The sequence below is a fragment of the Polyodon spathula genome, chromosome 55 (assembly GCF_017654505.1).
Source record: "Polyodon spathula isolate WHYD16114869_AA chromosome 55, ASM1765450v1, whole genome shotgun sequence".
Classification (NCBI taxonomy): Eukaryota; Metazoa; Chordata; class Actinopteri; order Acipenseriformes; family Polyodontidae; genus Polyodon; species Polyodon spathula.
Window position 1 is genome coordinate 953,137 of NC_054588.1, and position 13,945 is coordinate 967,081.

The window sequence follows — 13,945 nt, forward strand, 5'->3', positions numbered from 1 at the left end:
AGACGGGCTGAATGACCTCCTCTCGTTTGTAAACTTTCTTATGTTCTTATGTTCTTACCTGCATTCCTTTCAAAAATGCACACTGGAGACCTAATTGGCTCCCATTACTTTTAGAAACAGCCTCCCCTGTGTGTTCGGTACTGAGCCCGCGTTGTCTGTCTGTCACTATGCTGTCGGCCCTTCTACTGCACAGACAATATTAATTTGCTGTTCAGTCCTCCAACTTCCAAAGTTCAAGATAAACATCAATCTAACTAGTGACATGCATCTTAACCATACTATCGAATAACGTGTTGACTGATTCTTAATATTAATTATGACCAATATATGATTGATATGTATCCTGTTATATCTACATTTCTCTTGGGTATAGTGCTGTCTGATGTGTGTGTGTGTGTGTGTGTGTTTTTAAATGCTATATTGATAGTGACATCACTTACTGGCCCCGATGTGTCTGGTTTAATTCAGGTACCCATATTATGGATTATTTTATAGATTACCACTACCACCTTGTGGTGATTCTGTGTATAAGGACAGTACAGTAACATGTATTTTGAAGCCACTGCCGTGTTGATAGACACAAGATCTGGCCCCAATGCAATCGATTACATTAACGCCGCGTATGGGTTATTTTACAGAGCACTAGCACCACCTGGTGTTCATAGTTAGCAAGTAGATATTAAAGTGGTACTGTAGATGGAAAAGGGTTCAATTTAAGATGCTGTTGAAATTGTAACTGTAGCAAAAACACAGATTAAACATCCAGGGGGGGAAAAAAAAAAAAAAAAAAAAAACTGGGTTAATGTAACTTTATTTTAGACAAAATGCGTTCGTACAGCTTGTTCAGTCATCCGGAGTCTTTGGTTTTAAAATAAATAAATAAATAAATAAAAGTTTTGTTTAAAACTAAAACGTTCCTAGTAAAATTGCCCATTGAAATCTGCCTCGCCTCCTTCCGGATACAGCTGTTTCGCCTTCTCATCATCTTCAGCTTTGCATCGATACATCGTTTTCACCGCTCTGCTGTCTTTCGCCTCCTTTGCAACATTTTTTTTCTTGCCAATTTTTAACATCGTTTTCTTTCAATTGAGTGTAACACGGTTACCATTTTAGCAGGTTAAGGCATTGCATTGTAGGCACTGGTCGAGTGCTTGCACACCTCCTGCTAAAAGTGCGCTGCTTGGTAGAGCGGTCATTTTTATTTATTTTTCCTTCTTTTCAAAGAACTGTACCGATGCGCTCGGAACAGCAAGCGGGGTATTGCCTGCCAAACATAAAGACTGAGATGGATTCACAACTCAACCGACCACTGCAGACTGATACAAAACCACCATATTCTCACACCCTGAGGTTTTCATGCAAGTAGGTATATGAAGGATATAAATGAAAAATCTTGAGGTGTTCTAATACATTTGCACACTGCTGAATAGAGCAAAATTGATCTTTCATTTTTTAACATGATTATGGTTGTGCATGGCCCTGATGTAAAGTCAATTCAAAGTTTAGGCACACATAATATCCTGTTCTAACTAACTTGAAAGCCACGAAACTCGCCGCGTTTCCAGTAAAGCTCTTTTAAATCCGTGGTGAAAGCTGTTGACAGTTTCTAATAAGTCAAAATGCAAAAAATAAATAATTTTGTATGAGTTTAAATATTTAACATGGTTAATGAGTATTTAAATACGAGATAACCACAAGGGGGTGCTGTTTACACTGTTACAGTGACCGGCCAATTATTTGGGAATGATTCTTTCTTTCTTTCTTTCTTTCTTTCTTTCTTTCTTTCTTTCTTTCTTTCTTTCTTTCTTTCTTTCCAGTGTTTTTTTTGCTGCAGACCAATCCCAGAAACCCCTGGGAGAATGTCTTGATGCTTTCCCGTGCTTGTTGCTGAATAGTTGCACAATCCACACCATGTGATTGATCTAGAACTAAAGAACTCACATTTCTTGTCATTCGTATTCGCTAATGCATTTCTGGGTTTAGAGGCATGCAACAATTCAAATAGTCATCGGTCAAACTTAAAAAGCTTGTTAAAATTGCCAGTATCACCCAGAAAAGAGACAATGAAAACCAGACAAAGTGATTGTTAATAGTCTTTATTTGAGAAAGTTTATATGACATAGGTAGCATATGCATTTCTTTATTAAATGTCATGTTTTTTGTTGTTGTGTTTTGGGTTGTATGCTTAAAATACTGTATTACAAATGTAAAGCAATTAAAAATAGAATTCCTATATATATTTATATATGTATAAAAATCAAACAATAATTTAAACACAAACGTAGTCAAGGTATTTAGGAGAAAGAGAGAATTTTTGCTGGTATAGTTAAGCTGAAACTAGTTTCCACTTGCAAAATAAATATATGGCTTGTTTGAGAGTTTGACTGCTTTAAAATCGACTTGCTTCCCTGTTAGAAGAACAAGCTTTTTAGTGAAGCTCGGTCAAATCAACAAATGTTTGACTAGTCCCTTATTAAAGTTTACCCAGGTAAATTTGCAGTCATTTTGTAGTTTCCACCATGCATGGTTATCCTATGCATTTAGCACACAGTGCTATAGTTTGCCATGTTTTTAAAGAGTCTTACCACACCTCTCTGTGCTTTACAGCGCTTAGATATGCCATGCTTGCACTGTGTTTTACTACACTTTGCTGGGCTTTTACTGTGGTACACATTTATACTGGTTAGTCTAGCATGGTTGGTTTTGTAATATTTTTTACCACACCTCCATGCTTTACAATGCTTCTCTGTGCTTTGCCATGCTTTGTGCTTTATTACACTTTGCTGAGCTTTTATTGTGGGAATCTTTTAGAAGTGGTGCTCTTCAGCCTACTGGATTTAAAGAAGGCGCTAGCTGAAACGCTTTTCTGCTGCAATTCACGTACAAAGGCACTAGCCAAAACTGACTGTCAGAAAAGTCACTTGACTCGATTTAACTGCCCCAAGCCATGTCCTTTAGCTCGATCTTCCTTCAAGGGTTGCCTCAGGAAATTGTGTCAGATTTTCTCCAATAAATTCATTCACTGTGAAAAACAAAAGAAAACCAGTAAATGCACTGCAGTGACAATGCTGGCTCTTTTTCACCTGGTTACTGGTTCTATTGAGCTGCATGCTATCACTGTGTGAGACTGGGATCAGTCTCATTAGATTTATCGGAGAGGATTCTGATCCCACCACAGTTTATGAGAGGAGGTGTCGGAGACAAGGTTCCTGCAATGGGGGGGGGGGGGGGGGGGGGGCAGCGCTCAGCCAAGTGTTTTGTTCAGCATTTTCGTTTTTCTTTCGGTAACATCGGGCAGGAACACACTGTTTGTGTTCCAGACACGTGGTTCCACTAGCTTGACCTCGCTCTAGGAGTTATCACTGCTGGTGCCCTCGTGGCTGCTGACTGACACTGTCTGTGAACAAGCTATAAAAAGTCTGTGAATAAACCTGGATCGATATCTCTCTCTCTCTCTTTTTCTCTCTCCCTCTTGCTCTCTTTCTCTCTCTCTCTCTCCCCCTCTCTCTCTCTCTCTCTCTCTCTCTCTCTCTCTCTCTCTCTCTCCTCTCTCTCTCTCTCTCTCTCTCTCTCTTGGGTTGTGGGAGGAGCTGGAGGAAGCAGTGGGGTAGGAGTGGAAACTCTTGCGTGAGTTTGCAGATTATTCATTGCATTTCTGGTAGAGTTTTATAATAAATAGCCATTCATGTATGTATTTGTTTGTTAAATGTGCTGTGGTAGGTCTGAGTCGGGCGGAGCAGGTCTGAGTCAGGCGGAGCAGGTCTGAGTCACCGACACGGTTGTCAGTGTGTACCCGACAGCGAGGTGTCGGTGGAGGATTGACTGCTCGCTGTCAGTGAAGTGGTAGGGGGAGAAAAAATTGTGTCCGCATCTAGAATGAACAAAGGGTTAGTCATTTATTTTAGTGAGATGCAAGATGTAGACTAACTGGTCCAGGAAGGGTTTGTGATAAAAGGAGCCCTGGTGCACATGTCTAAAGTTATTTTAACGTGCCACCTTTTCTGAAAAATGAGTTGCAGAGAGAGCTGGGTAGATTTGGAAAGTCAAGAGTATATGTGTGAAATTAAAAGATCAACAATTAAAACATGTCTTATCATTTAGAAAAATATCAATAATGTAATAGATGTAGCCTGGATGTTTAATATAGAAGGAAGCGCATGTGCTGTTTTTGTGCACTATTTCAGATGTTGAAATCAGGGGCATCAGAGGAAAAACTACCAGATTAGCAAGACTTAGGCAGGGCAGGAGGCGGGGGAAAACAGCAGAGCCAGAGCCAGAGCCCAGAGCCAGCGCCAGAGCCAGAGCCAGAGCCAGAGCCAGAGCCAGAGCCAGAGCCAGAGCCAGAGAGCCAGAGCCAGAGCCAGAGCCAGAGAGCCAGAGCCAGAGCCAGAGCCAGAGCCAGAGCCAGAGAGCCAGAGCCAGAGCCAGAGCCAGAGCCAGAGCCAGAGCCAGAGCCAGAGCCAGAGCCCAGAGCCGAGAGCCAGAGCCGAGAGCCAGAGCCAGAGCCAGAGCCAGAGCCAGAGCCAGAGCCAGAGCCAGAGCCAGAGCCAGAGCCAGAGCCAGAGCCAGAGCCAGAGCCAGAGCAAGAGCCAGAGCCAGAGCCAGAGCCAGAGCCAGAGCCAGAGCCAGAGCCAGAGCCAGAGCCAGAGCCAGAGCCAGAGCCAGAGCCAGAGCCAGAGCCAGAGCCAGAGCCAGAGCCAGAGCCAGAGCCAGAGCCAGAGCCAGAGCCAGAGCCAGAGCCAGAGCCGAGAGCCAGAGCCAGAGCCGAGAGCCAGAGCCGAGAGCCAGAGCCAGAGCCAGAGCCAGAGCCAGAGCGGCTCTTAAAGCTACGCAATGTTAAAAATATCCCGAGTATTCCACAAGCTTTATATTTTTAATAGAAAGGTAGCATGTGTTAAATTTTTAAGAGGGGTGTCTGCCTCCAAATGGAGAGACCTTCTGACTGTGGGAGAGGAGGAAGCCTCAGTGTGGAGAGTTGTATATAAACCACGCTTAAATAAGAGAGCTGGAGACTTACAACAGAGGGTACTTCATGGCATTTTGTCCCCAGGGAGGTTCGTGCACAGAGCGGACCCTGGTATCAGCTCTGTGTGCTGTTTCTGTGGTCAGCAGGAGACGGTTTTCCATGCAGACAGCGACTGTCAGAGACTGCTGCTTCACCTCCTGACAGTGTTGCTGCAGGGGCTGGAAGTCTCTTTTACAAAACAGCTTTTTATTTATGGAACCACTTGTAGTTTTAAAATGATGGAAAGAAATGTGTTTTAATTAATTTTATTACAGGCCAAGCAAAACCAAGTATTTTATAGTCCAGGAAGAACAAGCTGACTGGAGCAGGGCTGTCAGGTGTGACCGGGCTGTTCAGAGAGCTGGCGGTCAGCAAGTAAAAATAGATTTCGCCTATTTTAGTGTAGTTCATGATCTGGAGGGCTTTCAGGAGAGGTGGCGTGATGGAGATACTGTGTGCTCTGTGAGTAAAGAGGGAACACTCGATGTGCTGTTTTAGAAAATCTGAATCAATTTTTTCCACCTTACTGTTGAATTTTCTAATGGATTATAATATGGATCCAATTATGTTAGCTTTTATTTTTGTTTTTTTGTTGTTTTAAAATCTGTTTTTAAGGTAAAAATTGTGTTTAATAAGATTTTCTTTTTTTAATGCTGATGTGCTGGGGAGATTTTGGCTGATCCTTGGAGCCAGCAAGAATCTTGTTTTCATTTTTTGTGGTTTTACCTTATTGTTGATATTAATGTGAGATTAAAAGGACCTTGAAAGAAAGTCACACAGTCAGTCTCTCTCTCTCTCTCTCGCAGTGGATTCCCGCACCCTGTACACAGCCATACCCCCCAGTTTGAAATCTCTTACCTTCTTCCAGCGTGATCCCCTGAATGGGTACATTCCTAAAGGGAGGTCCGTATCCTTCGAACCCAGACTTCACCTCCTCTCTCTCCACATTGCACTGCGACCCTTCGCCACCCTCCTTACCCTGGGACACTGGACCCGGGAGAGACTCTGGGCCGAAGGTCGTCTGTTCGGGCAGAGAGGGCTTTTCCGAGGGACTAGCTAATCCTGTGGAGGAATCGGCATAGGGATACGAGGGGTAAGGCGGGAGGCATGGCTCCTGAGCCACAGGGAACGAATCATTGATCTGGAAATTCATCCCACGGGCAGCGTACGTCTGGTCAATAGCTTGAGGTACTGTATATCCCATCTGCAGCGAGGAGCCTTCAAAGATCTCAGATGGGTAACTGGGCCTGCAGAGCATTGATTGGGAGGAGCTGGAGACCTGACTGTTTGGCGTGTAAGGGCTCAGGGAGGAAGGAGATGTTGGTTGGTAAGGGGAGTCCAGCCACGTGAGGCGCGGAGTCAAGTCGGGTTTCTGCAAATGAGGCAGCAGAAGCCCGTTGACCCCCAGATCCTCCTCGTAGCCCAGATGATCCAGGAAATCGTCTGCCGCGTTTTCACATTCTTCCCGCAACGGGAAGTGCCTGGGAGAAGGGTAGCCCTGGGGACAATCGATGTGGTTTCTTTGGTAGTAAGGATGGTAGTCCACTGGGTAGTGCCCGCCTCCTGGGCCGAGCGACTGGCAAGGTTGTGCCGCTCTACTGGGATCTGCCACTAGAGGGCACTGTGGATTACCCATTGAAACTGGTGGAGGTTCTTTGAACATCACTGGGAAATAAAAGAGATTTTGACATATTGAACTCTGACACCTACTTTTATTACCATCTTGAATTAAAGGGAAAGGTACATTGTACAACAGAAATACACTCCTAACAGGGTCTGACAGATAGACAGAGTCCCAGTTGAATTTAATCTCTGCTGCTGAAGAAGTTGAAGCGAACACAATCATTAATAACATTTCACCTCCATATCCAGTTATGATGCCACAGCTACCACTAGAAGAACACAGAAGAACATGCTGGAAATTTACTTGAAACTTTCCATCTTCAGCATCAAAAAAGTGAGCTACCAATAATAGTTCCATGAATTTTCACCCATTCATTATATGGGTCTCAAATGTGCAATTTTGAAAGAAATGCATGCTTTAGCAAACATGTATTTTTATTTTTGAAACATCATGGTTCAACGCTAGGCTAAACAAATCTCTGTTTGCACAAGCCCTGCTTTCAGAGAGTGTTGCACTTCCTGGGTCCCCTAGACGGTGGAATTGCCCCCACCCCCTTCAATCTTTTCTTTCATTAACCAATCAGCTACTTTGCCTCCTGACGGACATGCTTTCAGCCAGTGAGCCAGCAGACACTGAAAGTTTAAAACTAACTACACATTTGAGACCACTGTAGCTGACAGAATTGTTCAATTTTGGCACAATCCGTTTTATAGATCCTCTACTACTTCATCCTCAGTGGTTTTGGATTCTGTTTCTCTAATATTTAATTTTTTTTTTCTTTGAGCTGGAGAATCCTAAGTACCAGGACTGAAAAGCCTTCCTCCTTCCATTCACTTTCAATGCCTCCAGCCTCACCTACTCTAAGTTAGGGGTCATGCTGTCACGTGATTTGAATGGAATGAAGAAGGCTGGCCAGTGCCTGACACTTAGGATTCTCCAAAGAGGCTCAAAACAGCTCAACTAGGTAAAACGCATCTCCAAAGGCAGGGTTAGAGACAAATGATAGTTACTCTGTAGTGGAGCCACAGAACCCAAAACACTCGGAATGATTGCAAACACACTAAAATAGAACCCAGAACAACTCGAAATGATTGCAAACATGTAATAAAAGAATTACAATTTCACAGAAGCTGCTAAGACTTGAGTTGGGAATGTGGTTACCTGGCAGGTATTTGAAGCACTGTATTGAACTGCGCTTTCTTTTCCCATTGGAAACGTAGAAGTAAACCTGGACTGGCCGACTTGCTGTCTCATTGCAATACCCTGGGACCTCCACACACAGCTCATACTGCAGGAGAGACAACAGGCAGGGAAACTTACTGTGAAATCCAGGGTCCTCAGATGCAAAGTGTTACACGCATACTGATGTGTGAGCTTCAAATACTAAAGGATGGAGCTAGAACAGTCGCACCAAGAGAAAGCCTAAGCTTGTCCAAATGCAGCTGCTAGACTGCTTTCCCACACTCATCCAGCCAGAGCAACCAGACGAACCCCAGGACTTCAAGGACTGAGCTACAAAGAAAGGCTGTAAGAACTGAATCTATTAAGCCTGGAACAAAGAGGAACCAGGGCGACAGGATTGAAGTCTTTCAAATCTTTAAAGGAGTTGACATAGTAACCTTAACCAATACCTTTAGCACAAACTTCTTGGACTCCTCTTGTTTGGAAATGTTCTTTTGTTCTTATGCTTTAAATACACCTTCAAATATGATCATTTGATTGAGGGGGCATTATTACAACCATCACAGTCACACACATCCCTTTGAGCAAGAGGAGACCGTTCAGGCCAGCATTGATCGACTGATTCCTAGTAACTGGTCTCAAAATGTTGTTAGATCTTAAAGGATCCCAGAGATTCAGCATAGGTAACCCATTGCATCCCCTTACCACTCTCTGTGTGAAGAAGTGTCTCCTGCCCTCTGTTGTGTTTTAGTATCCTATGTGACATAACATATGAAGACATTATTAAAGGCTTCTAATCGAAATGTTTGTCATTGAATTGCAGACTGAGAAAGAATTCCAGTGGAAATGTGTGCTACTGAATTTCAGATGTTTTCATGCAAGCTTTTGCTCATAAAAAGGCTTTATTTACATAAAGAATAAAAAGAAAACTATTCTTCAAATCAGCTCTGTCAACAGTGTGGTGATGATGTCATGATTACCTCACTGCTTTTGTCCCGGTCCACCTGTGCCTCACTCTCCCATTGGAGTTTACCATCTGTCAATCAAACAGCAGAAACAATAAGCGCATGGAGCTATCACAAGAATTTCACATGCTACTCTATGAAAGGTACACTCATTCTAGTAAAGTTACATTCTTAATGGTATTTTTTCTAAGCTATTTAATACTTTATCAACCACCAGAACTGCTTCTGAAAAGACTCCCACAAGAAAAATGTCTTAACAGAGAGCTCTTTACCTGGTCCCTTCTCAATGAAGATGACCTTTGACTCTGGCAGGAAGTTGGAGCCGGTCAGCACAAGTTCCTCCCCCCCCTCCATGGAACAGGAAGTGATGTTACAACTCTCCACAGCGGGCAACTCCTGGGCCGAGCGCTGAGCTGGAACCGATTGACCAATAACCAATAATCAAACAATTGAGCAAACATCAACAATAGACCAATGTAACACATTACTATAATCTAAACTGAAGACACTGAGAAAGACTTGTAGTGGAAACGTTTGTCATTGAATTGAAGACACAGAGAAAGATTTCTAGTGGAAACGTTTGACAATGAATTGAAGACACTGAGAAAGACTTCTAGTGGAAATGTTTGACATTGAATTGAAGACACTCAGAAAGACTTGTAGTGGAAACTTTTGTCAATGAATTGAAGACACTGAGAAAGACTTCTAGTGGTGTTTCATTGAATTTTATGTGAGTGTTTCTGGATCCAGTTCTATTGAATGTTTCACAGTTGTGGAGGGCCATACTCACAGCACTCTACAGGCACCGATGCAGTCTGCAGGGACACCACTTTGCCGGCTCCCTGGGGGATGTGCACTCTGAAGGCCAGCCTCACTCTGGTATTTTTCCGCCCAATGTCTGTCTCTCCCTTTCGAAGCTCGATGTCGGAATTCCGCAGCTTCAGAATTCCGGCACAGTCGATACTGCAACCGGAGAAAAAGGAGGAGGACAAAAGATTCATAATAACAGAGTTCTGAGATCAATCAGCTACTAGGAACCGGACTAGCACTGATGGATAAATGGCCTGCTCTCTTTCGGAAATGTTCGTTAATATTAGGTTTGACACAGGGTGTGCACGAATCCAAGTCCTGGATCCCAAACCATATCGGTAGAGACAGCTCCACAGACAGACTCACCTGGCGCTCATCCCATTCTCGGGGTGCAGCGGGATCTCCAGGATCTTGGTCCCTCCCAGTACGAGCTCCTGACTGGCTGTGCTCACCATTTTGCCAGTGATGCGGTGGACCTGGTAGAAGGCGTGGGGGCGCAAGGCTCGCTCGTCAGCACTGCCGATGAACATCTGGAGGGACAGCGGCTTCTCACTGAATCCCAATAACTGGAAAGAACATTCGCAGTCATGAGAGCACTCTCAGAATCAACCGGCGCACAGACAGCTATGGCTGTGTGCATCACCCTATAGTATTAACTCATTTTGCTTCATGAAGTCGAATGAAACCTGCTGAATAATGCTAACATATTGAATTATATACCACTTTGTAGCTTTCTATATACTTAATAAAAACATGACTAAAACAATATATATATATATATATTATATATCATATATATAATACATATATGTGTGTGTGTGTGTGTATATATATATATATATATATATATATGATAAATCTGCTATATATCGAGGGCCATAATATAGCGAGAGACTCATTGAAAAACAAATAGGCTAAATAACAAATACTGTACAAGCACTCCCTCGTTTATCTGGGGCATCAGGGTCCAGTATAAATCCTCTACGCAACCCGCTTTTTCTCATTATTCGTATAAAAAGCAGCACACCGTTTTAATTCGTACAGCGGAGGGTAATTGCTTCTCATCAACTTCAGTCTCCAATTAATTTCATGAGTCTGCCTCTCCTTTCTCATATCCCCAAACCCGCTGCATTGAAAGAATCCATTCCCAACACAAGAGGCTTGTTGCTAGGGAGCCGACTGCCTTGTGGCTTTTGCTGGTGCACTGCTGCCACACGTGAACACCTCACTGGATAAAATAAAAACAGCTTCAGCAGAAGATGTTTAACTTGCTTTGTGTTGTTGTGCAATGCGTGTGCATATGATTAATAAAACAGTACGATATTAATGCTTTGTTTTTAATTGTTCTGTATATTGTTTGTGATGTGCTGCATGAAATAAAACGAACAGTAATTCTAAGTGCCTGTGTACTGTATATTGCAGCTATGGCAAGCGCAGTTAGACATGGGGAGCCAACTCCTGGACCGCGATATATCTGCAGTAAAGCGAGGGACGATATAATGAGGAGTGTGTATATATATTTAATTGTAAGGGATGGAAAACTTTAGGCCATAGCTGTCCAGAGGGTCCCCAAAAGAACAATCACACACTAAGGTTAAAGATAAATATTCTTATAAAACCTGGATTTTAATGGGATCGGTGCAAAATCAAGGCGATTATGGATCTCACCACGTCAGACAGACAGACAGAGAGACAGACAGACAGATGGGATCAGAGCATGAGCCTATTTCTCAAATGAGGACCCCAAAAAAGCTGTAGGAAATACTAAGCATCTGTGGGATTTGTGCAATATCATAAAAAATATATCTACAGTGAATTCAAATTCAAATGGACTCGGATCATAAACACATCTCCTGATACTATGACTTTTCTACATGGTCCCGACCAAATTTAACAGGTTATTATAAATTGTTCCTTATAATACAAATGAATTTGCACTTAACATGAATTTCCTGCTTATGAACAGGGTCCATGCCTCTGTTGGGAATATGCTGCTTTGAAATGCATTTATTTAAATACTAAGAAGTTACATTTGATGTTATGATTTTTTTTGCTAGCTTCGTTAGATTAAAAACTAGGTCAGGGATATAGTGATATTTTCTAGTAAACACTACAGCGGGTTTGGGAATACTTTAAATGAATACAGTCGGGCAGCACAGGATTCAGTGTGCATGGAAATAATAAGACAGCAGAAGCCCAGCAAATAAACTCTCCATGGTCATTCCATTAAAGATGTTTTACCCACTTCCCCAGCCACTAACCCTAACCCTAACCCTAACCCTAACCCTAACCCTAACCCTAACCCTAAACCCTAACCCTAACCCTAACCCTAACCCTAACCCTAACCCTAACCCTAACCCTAACCCTTCCCCAGTCCCTAACCCTAACCCTTCCCCAGCCCCTAACCCTAACCCTAACAATTCCCCAGCCCCTCTGCATCCTTTCTGTCTCTCTCTAAATATCTTGGGATCTCCGAGTTGCTATTTGACTCACACAGACACACTGACCCACATGCTGACATCTCTACTGTAGAATAGCTCAGCGTATGAGGGGGCAGGGAGAGGGGAAGAGTGTGGGAAAAAGAAGATCTCTCTCTCTCTCTCTCTCTCTCTCTCCCCTTCCTCCTCCCCCGACTCACTCTCCTCCTCCTCTTATTCTCTGAAGGAGTAATCACTTTTTCTACAGTTGCTATTCTACGGTGGCTGCTATCAATCCAGCTGGGTTCCTCTCATATTTATTTCTTAATTATTATTTTTTTTGAGCTTGTCTATAGCATCCTAAGTGCACTGAACTGCCATCCTCCATACAAATCATCTTTTAATGCCATCTCTCCCCCTACTCTCTCTCTGTTATCCCCCTACTCTCTCTCTGTTTCGCAATGTAGAGGGGGGGGGGGGGGGGGGGGGGGGGGGGGGCTGGCAGAGTCAGTCCTCTCTTGTCAGTGATCTGAATGACTTACTAATGCGGAAGACTGTTCAGTGTCCGGCCATTAGGATTCTCCAGACGAGCTCAGAGCAGCTCAGCTGGGTAAAGGCAGATTTAAAGTGATAAAGAGCTTGATATAGGAGCAACAGATCCCAGAATGATTCGTAATCATTGCAAAACTAGACAAAAGTAACAGGACTGTAATGTAAAGTTATATTTGAAGCTGCTTGTAAACGGCGCATGTCTACTTATTAGAACACCCTGTTGCTTCTGTAGTTTAATTGCATTCCCCAGGCTGTGAGAATAGAAAGAGATAGGCTGTGAGTTTTGACACTGATAAGGCTTTCTGAGCATTTGCCTCAAATGGTTATCAGTGAAGCAACGCTACCCTTTAAAATACATTCCTTTCCTCTTAAGAGAATATTATCACTCGAACCCTTTAAAGCGGTGCTGACCATCTTTATAGTCCATTCTATTACCCCTTATTAGCTTTATTAACATTATCCCTGGGCCCACTTTCATTGAACGCGAACTAATCGTGCAACATTGTCTGGGCATCCTGGAAAGTGGAGGGTGCGCAGAGGATGAGATGCGAAAGAAGAATGTCTATTTATCCACCAGAGAGCTGTTCAATAATGGCAAGCAGAATTGAAAACAATGCAAATAAACAATGTTGCTTGAATTATGACTCACCCTGTATATGGGGTACAGTATTCAGTTTGTACTGTATAATCTATGGAGAGCATGTTTAACCCTAAATTGAATTTGGAGAATTGCTTTCAAAAGATCAAACTCAGCATCTGCTTAGGAATGTGGTGTAATTGGGAACAGAGAGGGGAAGGGGGAGAGTGAAGTAGGTGAAGAAGGGAGGGAGCAGGAAAGAGGTAGAAGGAGGGAGAGAGGGAGAGAAAGAGAGGGAAGAAAAAGAGAATGAGACAATGAGAGAGGGAGAAACAGAGAAGAGAGGTCGAGGGATGGAGAGAGACAAAGGGGATTGGGGAGAGAGAGAGAGAGAGAGAGAGAGAGAGAGAGAGAGAGAGAGAGAGAGAGAGAGAGAGAGAGAGAGAGAGAGAGAGAGAGAGAGAGACTGTACAGCTGGTAGTAATTGTAAACAGCTAACATACACAGACACGCAAAGCCAGTCTCTAGTGAGGTTCAGCATTTTAAAGAGCTGTCGGCTCTGAGCCAAACTCCCTGTAAACAATGAAACACACAGGAGCAGGACGTGTCTTTCCAGATCTCCCAGCCAGCACGGCCTGACAATGTTTCCAAAATCCCAAACAACTCTGAGGGAAGGCATGTAAACAAACTGGAGAGCCATCTGCTCTGCTTTCTGTCTGAAACTCCACAGGATTGTGGGTCACTGTCTGCCTGTTTGCAGCTTTAATGAAACTCAACTCTGGAAGAATGTAGCAAACTAACACAGACACCAAG

The 13,945-nt window shown here is 43.2% G+C and overlaps 1 protein-coding gene across 3 annotated transcripts in view; it reads right to left on the bottom strand.

Moving 5' to 3' along the window:
- Positions 1-2,253: 2,253 nt before the first annotated feature.
- LOC121307363 (nuclear factor of activated T-cells, cytoplasmic 4-like) overlaps positions 2,254-13,945 on the bottom strand; it is a 46,453-nt gene continuing 34,761 nt past the window's right edge. For all 3 annotated transcript variants that reach the window (XM_041239564.1, XM_041239563.1, XM_041239565.1), the window contains 7 exons: positions 9,953-10,152; positions 9,567-9,739; positions 9,049-9,189; positions 8,792-8,847; positions 7,791-7,917; positions 5,864-6,670; positions 2,254-3,022 (listed from right to left, as the gene is read on the bottom strand). In XM_041239564.1, coding sequence (XP_041095498.1) covers positions 2,955-3,022; positions 5,864-6,670; positions 7,791-7,917; positions 8,792-8,847; positions 9,049-9,189; positions 9,567-9,739; positions 9,953-10,152 — 1,572 coding nt within the window. In that variant the 3' untranslated portion in view covers positions 2,254-2,954. The remainder of the gene's footprint in view (positions 3,023-5,863; positions 6,671-7,790; positions 7,918-8,791; positions 8,848-9,048; positions 9,190-9,566; positions 9,740-9,952; positions 10,153-13,945) is intronic.